Genomic DNA, 14082 nt, shown 5'->3' on the forward strand with positions numbered 1-14082 from the left:
GGTGGCTCAGATGGTCAAGAATCCGCCTGCAATGCAGTAGACTGGGTTCAATCCCTGGGCTGGGAAGATCCCCTGGAGGAGGGCATGGCAACCGACTCCAGTATTCTTGCCTGGACTATCCCCATGGACAGAGGAGCCTGGAGAGCTACAGTCCACAGGTTCGCAAACAGTAGGACATAACTGAGTGACTAAGCACAGCACAGGACTTCATCAAAATTAAAAACTTATGTGTTTGAGCTAAAAAAAAAAAAAGAAAAGAAGAACTTGAAAACTAAAAAGTAAATCCATCATTGAAACAAACAAACAAAAAAAACTTATGTGTTTGAAAAGATACCATCAAAAAATTTAAAGAAAACGGACAGAATGGGGGAAAATATCTACAAATCATGTATCTGACAAGGGTAGCTAGGATACATAAAGAACTGTAACAACTCAATAGTAAAAAGACAACCCAATTAAAAATGGGCAAAGGATCCAAATGGACATTTCTACAAAGATATACAAACATCTAATAAGCACATGAAAACATGCTCAACTTGATCAGTCATCAGGGAAATGCAAATTCATATCACCACATACCATTTCATACCCACCAAGATGGCCAGAACAAAAAAGTAAGATGACAACAGGTGTTAAGCAAGGACTACTGGTGGGACTGTCAAATACTGGAGCTACTCTTGTAAATGGTTTGGCAGTTTTTCAAAAGTTAAAACAGAGTTAGTTTAACATTGTTGTTAAAACGCAACAATTCTGCTCTTGCATATATACCCAAGAAAAATAAAAACTTCAGTTCAGTTGCTCAGTCATGTCCAACTCTTTGCGACCCCATGAACTGCAGCATGCCAGGCCTCCCTGTCCATCACCATCTCCCGGAGTTCACTCAGACTCACATCCATCGAGTCAGTGATGCCATCCAGCCATCTCATCCTCTGTCATCCCCTTCTCCTCCTGCCCCCAATCCCTCCCGGCATCAGAGTCTTTTCCAATGAGTCAACTCTTCGCATGAGGTGGCCAAAGTACTGGAGTTTCAGCTTTAGCATCATTCCTTCCAAAGAAATCCCAGGGATGATCTCCTTTGGAATGGACTGGTTGGATCTCCTTGCAGTCCAAGGGACTCTCAAGAGTCTTCGCCAACACCACAGTTCAAAAGCATCAATTCTTCGGCGCTCAGCCTTCTTCACAGTCCAACTCTCACATCCATACATGACCACTGGAAAAACCACAGCCTTGACTAGATGGACCTTAGTCAGCAAAACTTATGTCCACACAAAATCTTGTACAGAAATGTTTGCAGGAGCATTATTCAAACATGGAAATAATGCAAACATCCACCAACTGATGGTTAGATTAAAAAATATACAGTATATCCATTCATTTGAATGTACAGAAATAAAAAGGAATGAAGTACTGATACATGCCGTAACACGGATGAAGCCTGAAAACATTATGTTAAATGATAATCACAATCAGTAACACTAAACTGCATATTATATGATTCACTTACATGGAATGTCCAGAATAAGCAAATCTACAGATAGAGAAAATAATTGCCAAATTCAGACTTAAATTGAAGAAGGAGGGAAAACCACTAAACCATTCAGGTATGACCTAAATCAAATCTCTTACAATTATACAGTGGAAGTGAGAAATAGATTCAAGTGATTAGATCTGACAGAGTGCCTGTTGAACTATGGACGGAGGTTCGTGACACTGTATAGGAGACAGAGATCAAGACCATCCCCAAGAAAAAGAAATGCAAAAAAGCAAAACGGCTGTCTGAGGAGGCCTTACAAATAGCTGTTAAGAGAAGAGAAGCAAAAAGCAAATGAGAAAAGGAAAGATATACCCATTTGAATGCAGAGTTCCAAAGAAGAGAAAGGAGAAATAAGAAAGTCTTCCTCAGTGATCAACCCAAAGAAACAGAATAAAACAATAGAATGGGAAAGACTGGAGATCTCTTCAAGAAAATCAGAGATACCAAGGGAACATTTCATGCAAAGATGAGCACAATAAAGGACAGAAACAGTATGGACTTAACAGAAGCAGAAGATATTAAGAGGTGGCAAGAATACAGAAGAACTATACAAAAAACATCTTCATGACCCAGATAATCATGATGGTATGACCACTCACCTAGAGCTGGACATCCTGGAATATGAAGTCAGGTGGGCCTTAGGAAGCATCACTTCGAACAAAGCTAGTGGAGGTGATGGAATTTCAGATGAGCTATTTCAAGTCCTAAAAGATGATGCTGTGAAAGTGCTGCACTCAATATGCCAACAAATTTGGAAAACTCAGCAGTGGCCACAGGATTGGAAAAGGTCAGTTTTCATTCCAATCCCAAAGAAAGGCAATGCCAAAGAATGTTCAACCAATTGCACAATGGCACTCATCTCACACATTAGCAAAGTAATACTCAAAATTCTCCAAGCCAGGCTTCAACAATACGTGAACCATGAACTTCCAGATGTTCAAGCTGGTTTTAGAAAAGGCAGAGGAACCAGAGATCAAATTGCCGCTGGATTATCAAAAAGGCAAGAGAGTTCCAGAAAAATATCTATTTCTGCTTTATTGACTATGCCAAAGCCTTTGCCTGGGTGGATCACCACAAACTGTGGAAAATTCTTCAAGAGATGGGAATACCAGACCACCTGACCTGCCTCTTGTGAAATCTGTAAGCAGGTCAGGAAGCAGCAGTTAGAACTGGACATGGAACAACAGACTGGTTCCAAATAAGAAAAGGAATATATCAGGGCTGTATATTGCTTATTTAACTTATATGCAGAGTAGTACATCATGAGAAACACTGGGCTGGATGAAGCACAAGCTGGAATCAAGATTGCCAGGGGAAATATCAACCTCAGATACGCAGATGACACCACCCTTATGGCAGAAAGTGAAGAAGAACTAAAGAGCCTCTTGATGAAAATGAAAGAGGAGAAGGAAAAAGTTGGCTTAAGACTCAACATTCAGAAAACTAAAATCGTGGCATCTGGTCCCATTACTTCATGGCAAATAGATGTGGAAACAGTGAGAGACTTTATTTTCTTGGGCTCCAAAATCACTGCAGATGGTGACTGCAGCCATGAAATTAAAGACACTTATTTCTTGAGAGAAAAGTTATGACCAACCTAGATGCCATATTAAAAAGCAGAGACATTACTTTGCCGTAAAAAGTCCGTCTAGTCAAGGTTATGGTTGGTTTTTCTAGTAGTCATGTATGGATGTGAGAGTTGGACTATATAGAAAGCTGAGCACTGAAGAACTGACGATTTTGAACTGTGGCATTGGAGAAGACTCTTGAGAGCCCCTTGGACTACAAGGAGATCCAACCAGTCCATCCTAAAGGAAATCACTCCTGAATATTCATTGGAAGGACTGATGTTGAACCTGAAACTCCAATACTTTGGCCACCTGATGCGAAGAACTGAATCATTTGAAAAGACCCTTATGCTGGGAAAGACTGAAGTGGGAGGAGAAGGAGATGACAGAGGGTGAGATGGTTGGATGGCTATCACCAATTTAATGGACATGAGTTTGAGTAAACTCTGGGAGTTGGTGATGGACAGGGAGGCCTGGTGTGCTGCAGTCCACAGGGTCTGCACTGAATTGTTGGGGGCTGACAGAGTGGAAGATGGGGAAGATACCTAATGGCACCCGATTTCCTTCAGGGGTGACAAAAATGTTCTAAAAGTGATTGTGGTGATGGTTGCATAATTCTGTGAAAATACCAAAGACCAATGAGTCACACACTTTAAAATGGTGTGTTGACTTGTAAAGTTTGTGGATTACATTTCAGTAAACTTCTAACAAAAAATTAACAAACACTAATCATCAAAAGACATTAGGTAATTATCACCACACCAAGTAAATACCCATATTTACTGATACCAAATTTTTCTTTTAAATATCTTTTAAATATCTCCCAAATATAGTAAAACCTCTACCAAATTGAGGGAAGACGTTAAAAGACACCACTCGAAACAGCAGAAGCTCTCTTAATCAGCCTTTATCTAGCTGACTGAACTATCTCACAGTTCCCAGTCCTCTAGCAACCAGACTGACTGATCTCCATGACAACTACAGACATGAGTCACCAGTGCATTCTGGTCACCTGGTAGGGGAGCTGAACTTTTATCACACATCAGTTGGGTCTGTTCCCAAACCTATTCGTGCAACTCTACTGATATGATTACAAAAATAGTTCAATTAAATGATGTATTAACTGATGAAATGTATATATGCATTCATATTTCCCTGCCAAACTACATGCAAACAGCAAATGAAGAATGACCCTGTGAAACAGAAGAAAATTTCAGAAAAAAATGTTTCTTTCCTTGAGGAGAAACTGGACCTACATCCAATCTTTAATACAGCATATAAGCCCTTGCACCAGACTTCCCTGGTGGTCCAGTGGTTAAGACTGCACGCTCCCAATCCAAAGGACCAGGGTTTGATCCCTGGTCAGGGAAGTAGATCCCACATGCCAAAACTAAGAGCCCAAATGCTGCAACTAAAGATTCCACAGGTTGCAATGAAGACCCCACACTTTGCAACTAAGAGCCAGCAGAGTCAAATTAAAGAAAAACAAAATCATTGATCTAACATTAAAAAAGAGAACTGGCATCACTTGTTCCCCTCCAATTCCTACACCTTCCCCTCACACACACCATGCTGGCATCCTGCTGTTCTGCTAGTTTCAAAAACAGCTTGCTCTCTGACACTTCACAACGATGTCCTTTTGCCTGGAAAGTTCCACTTCATGTCTAAACCCTTTCCATCAGCCTGGCTGACTCCTTAAAGCCGAGTTTGTCATTTACCCAAAGATGCACGTACTCCTAAGAGCAGCACATAAAGGATGCTCAATGGTAAATCACCTCTATCATGTACATATAGGAAGAGATGTCTAGAAGAATATTCTAAACAGTCATTATAACTAGATAGTAGAGTATGAAGTTATTTTTACATTCTTCTCTGTATCTGTCTGTGATATAAAATACAATAAGCAATTTCTACAAATGAATAAAGGTACTTTGAAAAGGAAATAAAAGTCGAGCCCATTCCCACTTTGATCCTATCAAAATAAAAAAAAATTGTTTCATCTTAAAAACATTTAAAATTCAAGCTATTCATTAAAGCAAATTGATCTGGCCCCTGGATAAGGCAAATTATTAAGAAAACTTTCTACTTTATTATCTAAGTGCTTAAATTACTTGAAAGGTAAATTTTCTGTTCCTTCAGGAATAACATGTTTAATCTCAGATAATTTGGTTACTCTGAAATCCTTTGCGAGACAGAGTACAATTGTCACTGGTCTTCAAATACAGTAAGAACTGTACAACGGAACACTACTTATTATAAATTTTGTGTCCTATGGTCAATCAATGTTGCCAGTATTTAAGACATCTATGACTGTACCACAGAAAGGCCATTTTGGTAATAAATATTATCTGAGACAAACAGAGAAGAGAAGAGAGAGAAAGGACAGAGGAGACAGGGGAGAGAGTCAGAGGAGTTGCCATAATGGCTCCAGTCTGCATAGGAAGATACATGAAATCTAACTGGAGATTTAACTATTTATCACATCATCGATATCTCACTACCAGTCTCTGTTAGTATTGACACTCAGAAGTAACAACTCATGGGTAGACACAATTTACCCTAAGGACACACAAACAAATTTTCAGGCCATATAAGTTAATGTCAATCAAACAGCCATATAAAATCAGGCATGTTTGAGGTCTTTAATCCAAAAAGAGGAAGCAGAATGTGTGTACTTCTCATTCCTTTCAGCCTGCTGACCAAGGAGAAAATGCTGTTGTCACCAACAATTAAATAACATTTACCCTCCCAACCCTTTTAAAGAACACATATCATTTTTTAACTTGCCACACAATCCTATTTATACACACCTAAATCAAGGTTTTACATCAGACAAAGCCTTCCAATAAAAGGGTAGGTTGATAGTAATTCCTTTGTATTTCCGCTAGATATTCTTAGATCTACTTAGTTTGATATCAAATACTAATTTTACAACCATATAAAACAGGCTTACTATGCAGCTACAGTTTACACAAATATTTCCGTAAAAATATTACTTACTTCTTTCATGCTAATTTTTCAGTTACTTTTGAAATTAATTCAGAGCTATCAAATGTCATTTTAAAAAAGGACTACTCATCAAATGATCACTGTGAGTCTACATGAGCCAGATGTAAAATCAAAGTACAGGGGCTAATTCAGCTAAAGACAAAATGGGGAAATTCCCTGGCAGTCCAGTGTTTAAGACTCTGCACTTGCACTGCTTGAGGACCTCGGTTCAATCCCTGGACAGAGAACTAAGATCCCACAAGTCTCACAGCCAAAAAAAAATTTTTTTTTTAAACAAAAATGGGTTTTTTTGTCTTGTTTTATTTTGTATTGTACTCTGTTAAAGCAGTCAGCACCCACATACTACCTTTGGCAGTTAATTTTACGCTGCTCAGGGAACATGAAAAATTTTCACATAGTCCACTTTCTGTCAAAATCTGTATATAACACGAATGGAGTAAGTCCAAATACTACTTGTTCTTTGGTTCATTTCCAAAAGCTCTGGGTTTCCCCACAAAGCAGACTAATTCCAGGTGTGATTTCCCAGGAGGTTCAAATATGCAGCAAAATTCTTGAGTCGTTCTGAGTAATTCAGAATCAGACTAATTCACAAATTGCTCCAGTATAGACTGTGTTCACCTAACAGTGGGGCTGGGAGTTTACAGACAGAGTCTGTTCCTTCTTTGTCTGGTTTCCATCCAGCAAGAACGTATTCCCTTACTGCATAATGCCAGGACCAAAAGAGTCACAGGCGAGAAATGTATCAAGGACAAGGACAATTTCACGGGCACAAAATTGTCAGCGTTCTGCAGATGCAGACAATCAAGGATTGTATTCAGACAAACCTGAAAGAGCTAAGAGAGGTGGTTGTACAACACGCTGGCTCTACAGCCCTGGGCAAGTCCCTCAACCTCACCATACCTCAGCTTTCATTAGTAATAGAACCCACTTCATAACCTGGTTGTGAGAATTAAATTAAGGTATCTAACAGTACTCAGCACAGAGGAAGAGCTAAAGTGTTTTTTAAAGATGTGGGAATGAAAGACAGTAAGTACTTATATATGGTACTTAATTTGAACTTCATAAATATGAACTTTATTTCTAAGATAGGAATATAAATCTTTTCCATACTTCCCTTCAGGGAAGCTTACATTTTCTGCTATGCTATGATTTTTACAAACTAGCTCTATCAAGATTAAAGGATCGAAAGAAATTATCTAATTTCATATAATGCTTTAACCAATTTCACATAAAATACAGCAAATCCATCAAGGAGAACAGAACAGGTTACTGTTCTGTTCTGGTTACTCATTCAACCTTCTTGCCTGCTAAAGGGAAAGGGCCTCTGAGTGCTACATAATAAACTATAGTTAATAGAAGACAGAATGGAATGAAATTTAGAAAGCTAAAAACAAGGAAAAAGTCTCAATTAAGATACCTGGAAATTCCAATCTTTTATGTTTTAGTATTTTTAAGTGCTTAGCCTTTTCTTCAAATGTAAGAGCATCACCCACAAGAGTATTTAAGTAATGGCAGAAGGAAAAACCTGTAAACTAGGAGTGAAAGTTTTCCTAAACTGTGAATTGGAACCACTTTCCTTGACAGGAAAATTCTAACTACAGGTCAGTCATGTGATAGTTTATAAATGACCACTCCCAGAGAGGAGGCCAAGGCAGGTAACACACTATGTACATTACAGGTCCTCCCCAAAACCAAAGTGACAGAATACAGATTAGTGGTTATTGGGGGGTTGGGGATGGGGGGAAGACAACAAAGAGGAGTGGGGGGACCCTAGGGGGTGATGAGACTTGATGGTAGTGATGGTATTTGTCAAAACGTAAAGAATTTCAACTAAAAAGTTTAAATTCTTCTGTATATAAATTATATCTTCAAAAAAATAGAAACAACAGTGTAAGAAAAAGTTAAATTGCTTATTAAAGTAAAAAATTTTGGCTTCATCCACATCCTCGCTTTCTACCAACCCAGCTCAGGGCTCTGGTTTGATCTCTCCCGAACCTCAACTCCATTTCTCAGAAACAAGTCCCTCTGCTCTCCAGACCCAGCCCAACTCTAACTGGTTAAGTTTGGGGCCCTTTTACTTTCAAAAATTACCAGGGAATCCAAGGAGCTTTTGTGTGTATGAGCTATAATCAAATATTTACTGTATCACAAATTAAAACTGAAAGTTTTTTTATTGAATTGTTGAAATTAAATTGTTCAAAAATAATATTGCTGTAGAGCAGAAATTAACACAACATTGTAAAACTACACTCCAATAAAATTTTTTTAATAAAATGATTAAAGAAAAATAATGCTATTAAGTATGTTAATACATGTAACATTTTTATAGAAAGAAATGCTAAAAATTTTCCCAAAAAAATAGACTTCCTGAGTGGTTCAGTTGTTCTGAGTGTTCAGTGGTTCTGAGCTTTCAATGCAGGAGACTCAGATTTGGTCCCTGGTAGGGGAACTAAGATCCCACATGCCACTCAGGGTGGCAAAAAAAAAAAGTCAATAAAATAGTGAAAGGGGTGGTACTGTTTCATATTTTTGCAAAACTCCTGAAGGTGATGCTTAATAAAATCCAGCTACATCTGCTCTTCTGCAGCCACTCCGATAGGACAGTTAGGGTCGTGCAGCCATGAAGCCTCTGAAAGCACCATCGTACACTCATGTCAGAATAAGAGTAAAAGGACAAATAACGTCTCAGTAATACTCTGAAGATAATCTGATCACAAAAGGGTGTCAGAACCCCACCCCACCCCAGAGCCTTGGAGAACCCCACTGTCCTTGGAGAACTACCGCTCTAGCCCGGCCACCTCTAGCTGCAACCACTTCTGGTGTTGGCAGGCATCCACTCTCCCTTGGATCTCTCCCTCTCCACCTCTTCCCACCCCCTCTCTCTTTCCCCTTCTCTCTCCCCCAACTTCTTTCTCACTCTCTCTTCCCCTTTACTACCACTGCATGCATGCATGCATGCTCAGTCACTCAGTCATGTCTGACTCTTTGTGACCGCCATGGACTGCAACCCACCAGGCTCCGCTGTCCATAGGATTATCCCAGCAAGAATACTAGAATGGGCTGCCATTTCTTCCTTCAGGGGGATCTTTACCACTGAGGCACAAGGGAAGCCCTTACTACCACTGTGTGTGTTAGTTGCTCAGTTGTGTCCAACTCTTTGCAACCCCATGGATTGGGGTCTGCCAGGCTTCTCGGTCCATAGGATTTTCCAGGCAAGAATATTGCAGTGGGTTGCCATTCTCTTCTCCAGGGGATCTTCCCGACCCAGGGGATCGAACTTGGATCTCCCACATTGCACTTAAGACTCTTCACCATCTGAGCCACTGGGAAGACTACCATTACCAGCACCAAATGGACAATCTTCCCCAACCTAGAAAACGAAACTTCCTACTTAAACTATCTCCTTCTTCACTAAAGTTTTTTTTTTTAAGTTCCCACTCCTCCTACTGCCTCTCCTTTTTATTATTTTAATTACCAAAGTAATACAAAGAGACTTTGTCACTTCAAAAAAAATCTAAGTAATAAAGATATATCACCATCCAAACCCCAATATCTTCCCTAGAGGTAAAAACCACTGTTACTGTAAAACATGGTCCAAACTCACTTTGTAAACTATCAGACCAAACTTCTCATTTTCTCATGATTTTCCCTCTTCAAATAGTTAGACCAAAAAAAAAAAAGTTCTGAAAAAGAATTCTGATTAGATTTCAATTCTTTTGATGATAAGTTATGGATCAAAGGACATAGCTATCAGGTAGGAGATGACAGAGTGACATTCCTACACAAACAAGTGCGAAACAAAATGTTACAACTATGTTAATTTTATGGCAACAAAACATAATGAGACTTATGACTATGCCTTGTATGTACAGTCCGCACATTTCATTACCTAAATGCAGATCAATGCTGATTATATTTGTATCAATTTGATATCAATAACAGTGCCTTCAGAGTTTATAAAACATTTTCACCTATATAATCTCTTTGAAATTTCACAACCCATGAGATTAACAGAAACTATCTTTAACATTTAATAAGAAAGCCAAAATTATGAGAGAAAAAGAATTAGTTGCTCAAAATTACATAGCTAGAAAGATGCAAATCAGAAACCACAGACAGAACTTTTACTTTTTTACTCAAATCATATCCCACTCCTTTATAACACATTGAATAATACATCAAAAACTGTCACAATAAGGCTTCCCTGTTCAGCAGTTAAGAATCCGCCTGCCAATGCAGAGGACACAGATTGGATTCCTTGTCCAGGAAGATTCCACATGCTGCAGGGCAACTAAGCCCAAGCACCACAGCTACTGAGCCCGAGAGTCCATGCTCCACAATCATAGAAGTCACCGCAATGAAATGCCCGCGACTACAACCAGGGAGTAGCCCCTGCTCACCGGACCTAGAGAAAGCCCTAGCACACAGCAGTGAAGACTCAGCACAGCCAAAAATAAAATAAACAAAATAATTTTTTTAAAAAAAGCTGTCAGAAAACAAAAATACTAAGTTCTTGCATATTTTTTCTGCTAACCTGGAAGAAACTATGTCTACTTCTAAAGTTTAATAGAAAATATAAGACAAGTTGAATAACTTCTGAATGCAAAAAATAAATTATTTTTGCTTGTTATACAATATAATCCCCTGGGAAGCTTGCATCTTACTTAAAATAACAATAAAAATTTAATAAAATTTACATCAACCTGTAGATGCATTATAAAATTAGAAAAATGACATCTTAAATTCTTAATTAGGTAACATAAGACCTAAAACTCCACATGTAATGATGTAACAGCTCCAGACAGAAAATACCTCCACATATACATAAATCATTGATGCTGCCCTCATACTTCAGTGTTACTACGGAAATTTCTGCAAGGGACATATGGAGCCACATGGAAATCCCTTAAATTTCACAAACTGAATTTTAAATTATTTACAAAATAATAAACATACTTTTATACAAAGACAAAGCATTTAATTCATCAGTAATGTTACTGAATGACTTCCTAAGTCCCTATTTTTTCCCACTCCAAAGCGACTCCACAGGAGTCCGACACATTTTAATGATTTATATGACACACTAGATCAGATTATGTAAAAAACTTACCCTATTTCTTGTTAAGGGCTCTGAATCTTAACTCCATTTCACAAACAACACAGGAAAAATTTTAAATTATGATAAAGCTTATCTTTATAACATACCTTGACATTTTAAATATATGGACATGATTAACTGATTTTTCTTTACATTTTACTCTTCCTAAATATAATAAATATATACCTGTTCTCAACACATCCTTATCAGAAGACCAAAACCCACAGTGAGATATTTCAGTAACTCAAGGTAGTGTAAACAGAAGTGTAAAGCTGGGTTATTACTAAGAAATATTTTAACATTTCTCTTACCTCAGTTTCTGTACAATGTGAATATTCCACTTTACCTGTAATAAAAATACAAAAAGTTACTTTTCAGAGGATTTGGGGTATTTTTTTAAATCACTGACAAAAAAAAAAAAAATCTGAGTTATTCTGACTACAGCTTCATTATGTCTGTGAAAATCTGTGCCACAAAAAGGTTCTAGTGTGACCAATTATTCTAGAAGTTCCTGCTCAGAGATTTAAGTTTAAAAAAGTTTCATAAGAGAATAATCAAGAAAAAGATGGAAAGAACATGCTTAATTGTAATAAAATATAAAACATATTACACATATATAAAGAAAGCAAAACAAAATACTTTTTCTTGCTTTCTTTACTTTAAAGGCATTTAAGAGCTACCATTTAAAACACTTTTAAGAAAAGTCTTTAAAAGACTCTCGGTGTCTTCCCTAAATACATTTCCAGCTTAAAGGTACAGTGATCATTTCAATTAAGGCAGAAATGTTTTAAATTCTTATTTAACATATAACAGTAGTTTTTGTATAATATATAGACACAACACTATAATTAATTTAGCAATTCTCCCAACAGAAGATCAACTAAAGAATAACCAGACTGAATAATATTTTGCCGTACAAACATCAATATTTTCTCATCACTGAGACATAATACCAGAGAGCATGTATACTTATATATTTCTGTTAACTTGGGTGGTTAAAACATAGTTATTTTAAAGGAGAACCATTTATGAAAATGTTTTAACAAAAAGAGTAAATAGCATACATTTACATTGGATAGTAAAAAACTTAATTTTCCCAGTATACACGTCTTAAATCTCATCATCCTAAGTTCAAATACACATTTATCTCAACTTCTTTCCCTCCCCTCCTTACTCACTCCTCCTCTCCAGCCCAGGACCCCTACATCTACCCTACAGGGAATGTTCATCAGTCTGATTTATATAGCTTAGAGTCTACAATGATACTGCTGGCTCTGCAGGCTCACCAGTGAGTAAGACCAGCTGACGGCCTCACAGAGCTAACACTCCAATGTCTGTTCCCGCTCCACCACCAAACCCCCCCAACCTATTCTGTGGCACCAGAGGAACCAAATGTAACAGCCTGTTCTGAAATGAAAGGTCTAATAATATGCTTTGCTAACTATCAAGAGTGTTATTTTTTTCTTTCTACTTAGCAACCTTAATTAACTAAACTTTATATTATTTCATAGAACAAGTATCATTAAACGACAAGTATTTTCCACTGAAAATAATTACTTCAGTTTCAGCATATTTTCAACAAAAGTCAAAAATTATCTTTGTCTACTTCACGTAATTTGGCAACACTCAAAGTCTGCGTAGCACAGAGGCTTCCCTTCTGTGCAGATTCTAGCTGAAGGGTAGTGGCTGTTCAGCATGCTGCCTCCAGGCGAGTTCCGAGGGGGACCGCAAGTAGGAGCCCAGGACCACTCAATGATATTTCCACTGGCACAGAAGGGACGGGCCCTGCGGAGGCCACACTTCTGACACTCCTGTGCTGGGATGAGATGACCAGAGTTGTGGTTCTTTTTATGTACAGTGTGGATTTGGGTTACAAAAATTCCCCTTGTGACATTAATCCAGACAGTAACTGTCTAAATTTCATGAGACCTCACGGCACTATACCACTTTCTTCACGAACAAGGAGAACATGGAGGGGAATCAAAATTGACAGCAAATCATAAAACGAAGTCAACTGGCAAGTGTTAATCCCAAATGTTCTCATGCTTCCTATCAACATAGTCTCCTAAGAGTCTCCTCCCCACGGTGGCCTCTGCTCAAGGCCGAGACTCTCCCAGCCAAGAGGCACCTCCTTTAGATATGGCCTAAACTGCCATCCAGATCATCTGCCCCAGTGAGTTACCTGTCCTCTATTGGGACTGAGAATATCTGATTTACACTATGAAAACTACCTCGGCAAACATCTCACTATTTAAATTTTACTATATATATACACTTTTATGAGTATTTTATGAGTAACATACTAAGTTCTTCAAATGCAAATAGAATCAAAACGATTCTTAATTGTGAAAGGAGGTCAGAGTTAGGGAGCAACTATCATTATAAAATTTTTAAACAGATTTTCATCATTTCCCACCAATATAACTTAATTTTATATACCTCAGACAACAGAATGAACCAACTGTTTCATCGAAACTATGTCTTAACAGTTCTCAAATGAAATTGGTTCCAACAGTTCAGGGCAAAAAGTTGTATTTACATTCTTTTTTACTATTAATGTAAATAAGCTCCCCAATACTCTCCCAAGGATTTAAAGAGGCTAAAGTATGAATAAGTGACTATCAAGTTAGAAAGTGATAAAGTGAAAGAAAGCTAAGTTCAAGAATATTACATGACTTTTCAATTTAAAGCTAGTATACATGGTGGTCAAACACTAATTAACTTTCTCTAACATTCTGCTAAACTCTTCTCAGACCCTTACAATCTATACTAAAACCCTAGTGCAAGACCTAAGGCAACTAAGATCTAATTACAATATGAAAAACAACACCAGATTTTTTTCAAACTCAAGAATCACTTTATGGACTCCAAAT

At 37.8% G+C, this 14082-nt stretch overlaps 1 protein-coding gene across 1 annotated transcript in view; it reads right to left on the reverse strand.

The window, feature by feature from the left end:
• The window catches only part of SPIRE1 (spire type actin nucleation factor 1), a 139642-nt gene that overhangs the window by 111605 nt on the left and 13955 nt on the right, over positions 1-14082 (reverse strand). The window contains exon 2 of the mRNA XM_052660245.1: positions 11521-11555. Within this exon, the coding sequence (XP_052516205.1) occupies positions 11521-11555 (35 nt within the window). The remainder of the gene's footprint in view (positions 1-11520; positions 11556-14082) is intronic.

This window comes from Budorcas taxicolor, chromosome 22 (assembly GCF_023091745.1).
Source record: "Budorcas taxicolor isolate Tak-1 chromosome 22, Takin1.1, whole genome shotgun sequence".
NCBI lineage: Eukaryota > Metazoa > Chordata > Mammalia > Artiodactyla > Bovidae > Budorcas > Budorcas taxicolor.